This window comes from Eimeria mitis, genomic scaffold (genome assembly GCF_000499745.2).
Source record: "Eimeria mitis Houghton genomic scaffold, Emh_scaff1687, whole genome shotgun sequence".
Classification (NCBI taxonomy): domain Eukaryota; phylum Apicomplexa; class Conoidasida; order Eucoccidiorida; family Eimeriidae; genus Eimeria; species Eimeria mitis.
This window is the reverse complement of record NW_013570003.1, coordinates 837-1309: the sequence shown is the minus strand read 5'-3', so window position 1 is coordinate 1309 and position 473 is coordinate 837. Positions and strand designations below refer to the sequence as shown.

The window sequence follows — 473 nt, the reverse complement described above, 5'->3', positions numbered from 1 at the left end:
CAGCAGCAGCTGGAGCAGCTGCAGATAGAGCAGCAGCCGCTGCAGCAGCAGCACCTGGAGCAGCAGCAGCAGCTGGAGCAGCAAGCGCTGCAGCAGCGTCATGGTCTTTCACACCACTACCTCGGGCTCCGACCTGAGCTGCAGCAACAGCAGCAGCAGCAGCAGCAGCAGCAAGAACAGCAGCAGCAGCAGCAGCAGCAACAGCAACAGCAGCAGCAGTATTCCCCGCATGGCCTCCACATAGGGCCACCAATAAATGCAGCTCAAGTTGCTGCAGCAGGGCTGCTGCAGCAGTTCGTCGGTACGCAGCAGCAGCAGCAGCAGCAGCAGCAGCAACATCTCCAGCAGCAGCAGCAACAACAACATCTCCAGCAGCAGCAGCAGCAGCAGCACGAGCTGCTGCAGCAGCAGCAAGGTGTCTTGGTGCTTCAGCCCCCCGACGCAGCTCACTGCCCAACTCTTCCACATGCACT

The 473-nt window shown here is 60.9% G+C and overlaps 1 protein-coding gene across 1 annotated transcript in view; it reads left to right on the top strand.

Annotated features, from left to right (window-relative positions):
- The window catches only part of EMH_0041800 (uncharacterized protein), a gene marked incomplete at both ends in the record, with an annotated part of 5777 nt that overhangs the window by 4482 nt on the left and 822 nt on the right, over positions 1-473 (top strand). The window contains one exon of the mRNA XM_013495667.1: positions 16-301. Coding sequence (XP_013351121.1) covers positions 16-301 — 286 coding nt within the window. The remainder of the gene's footprint in view (positions 1-15; positions 302-473) is intronic.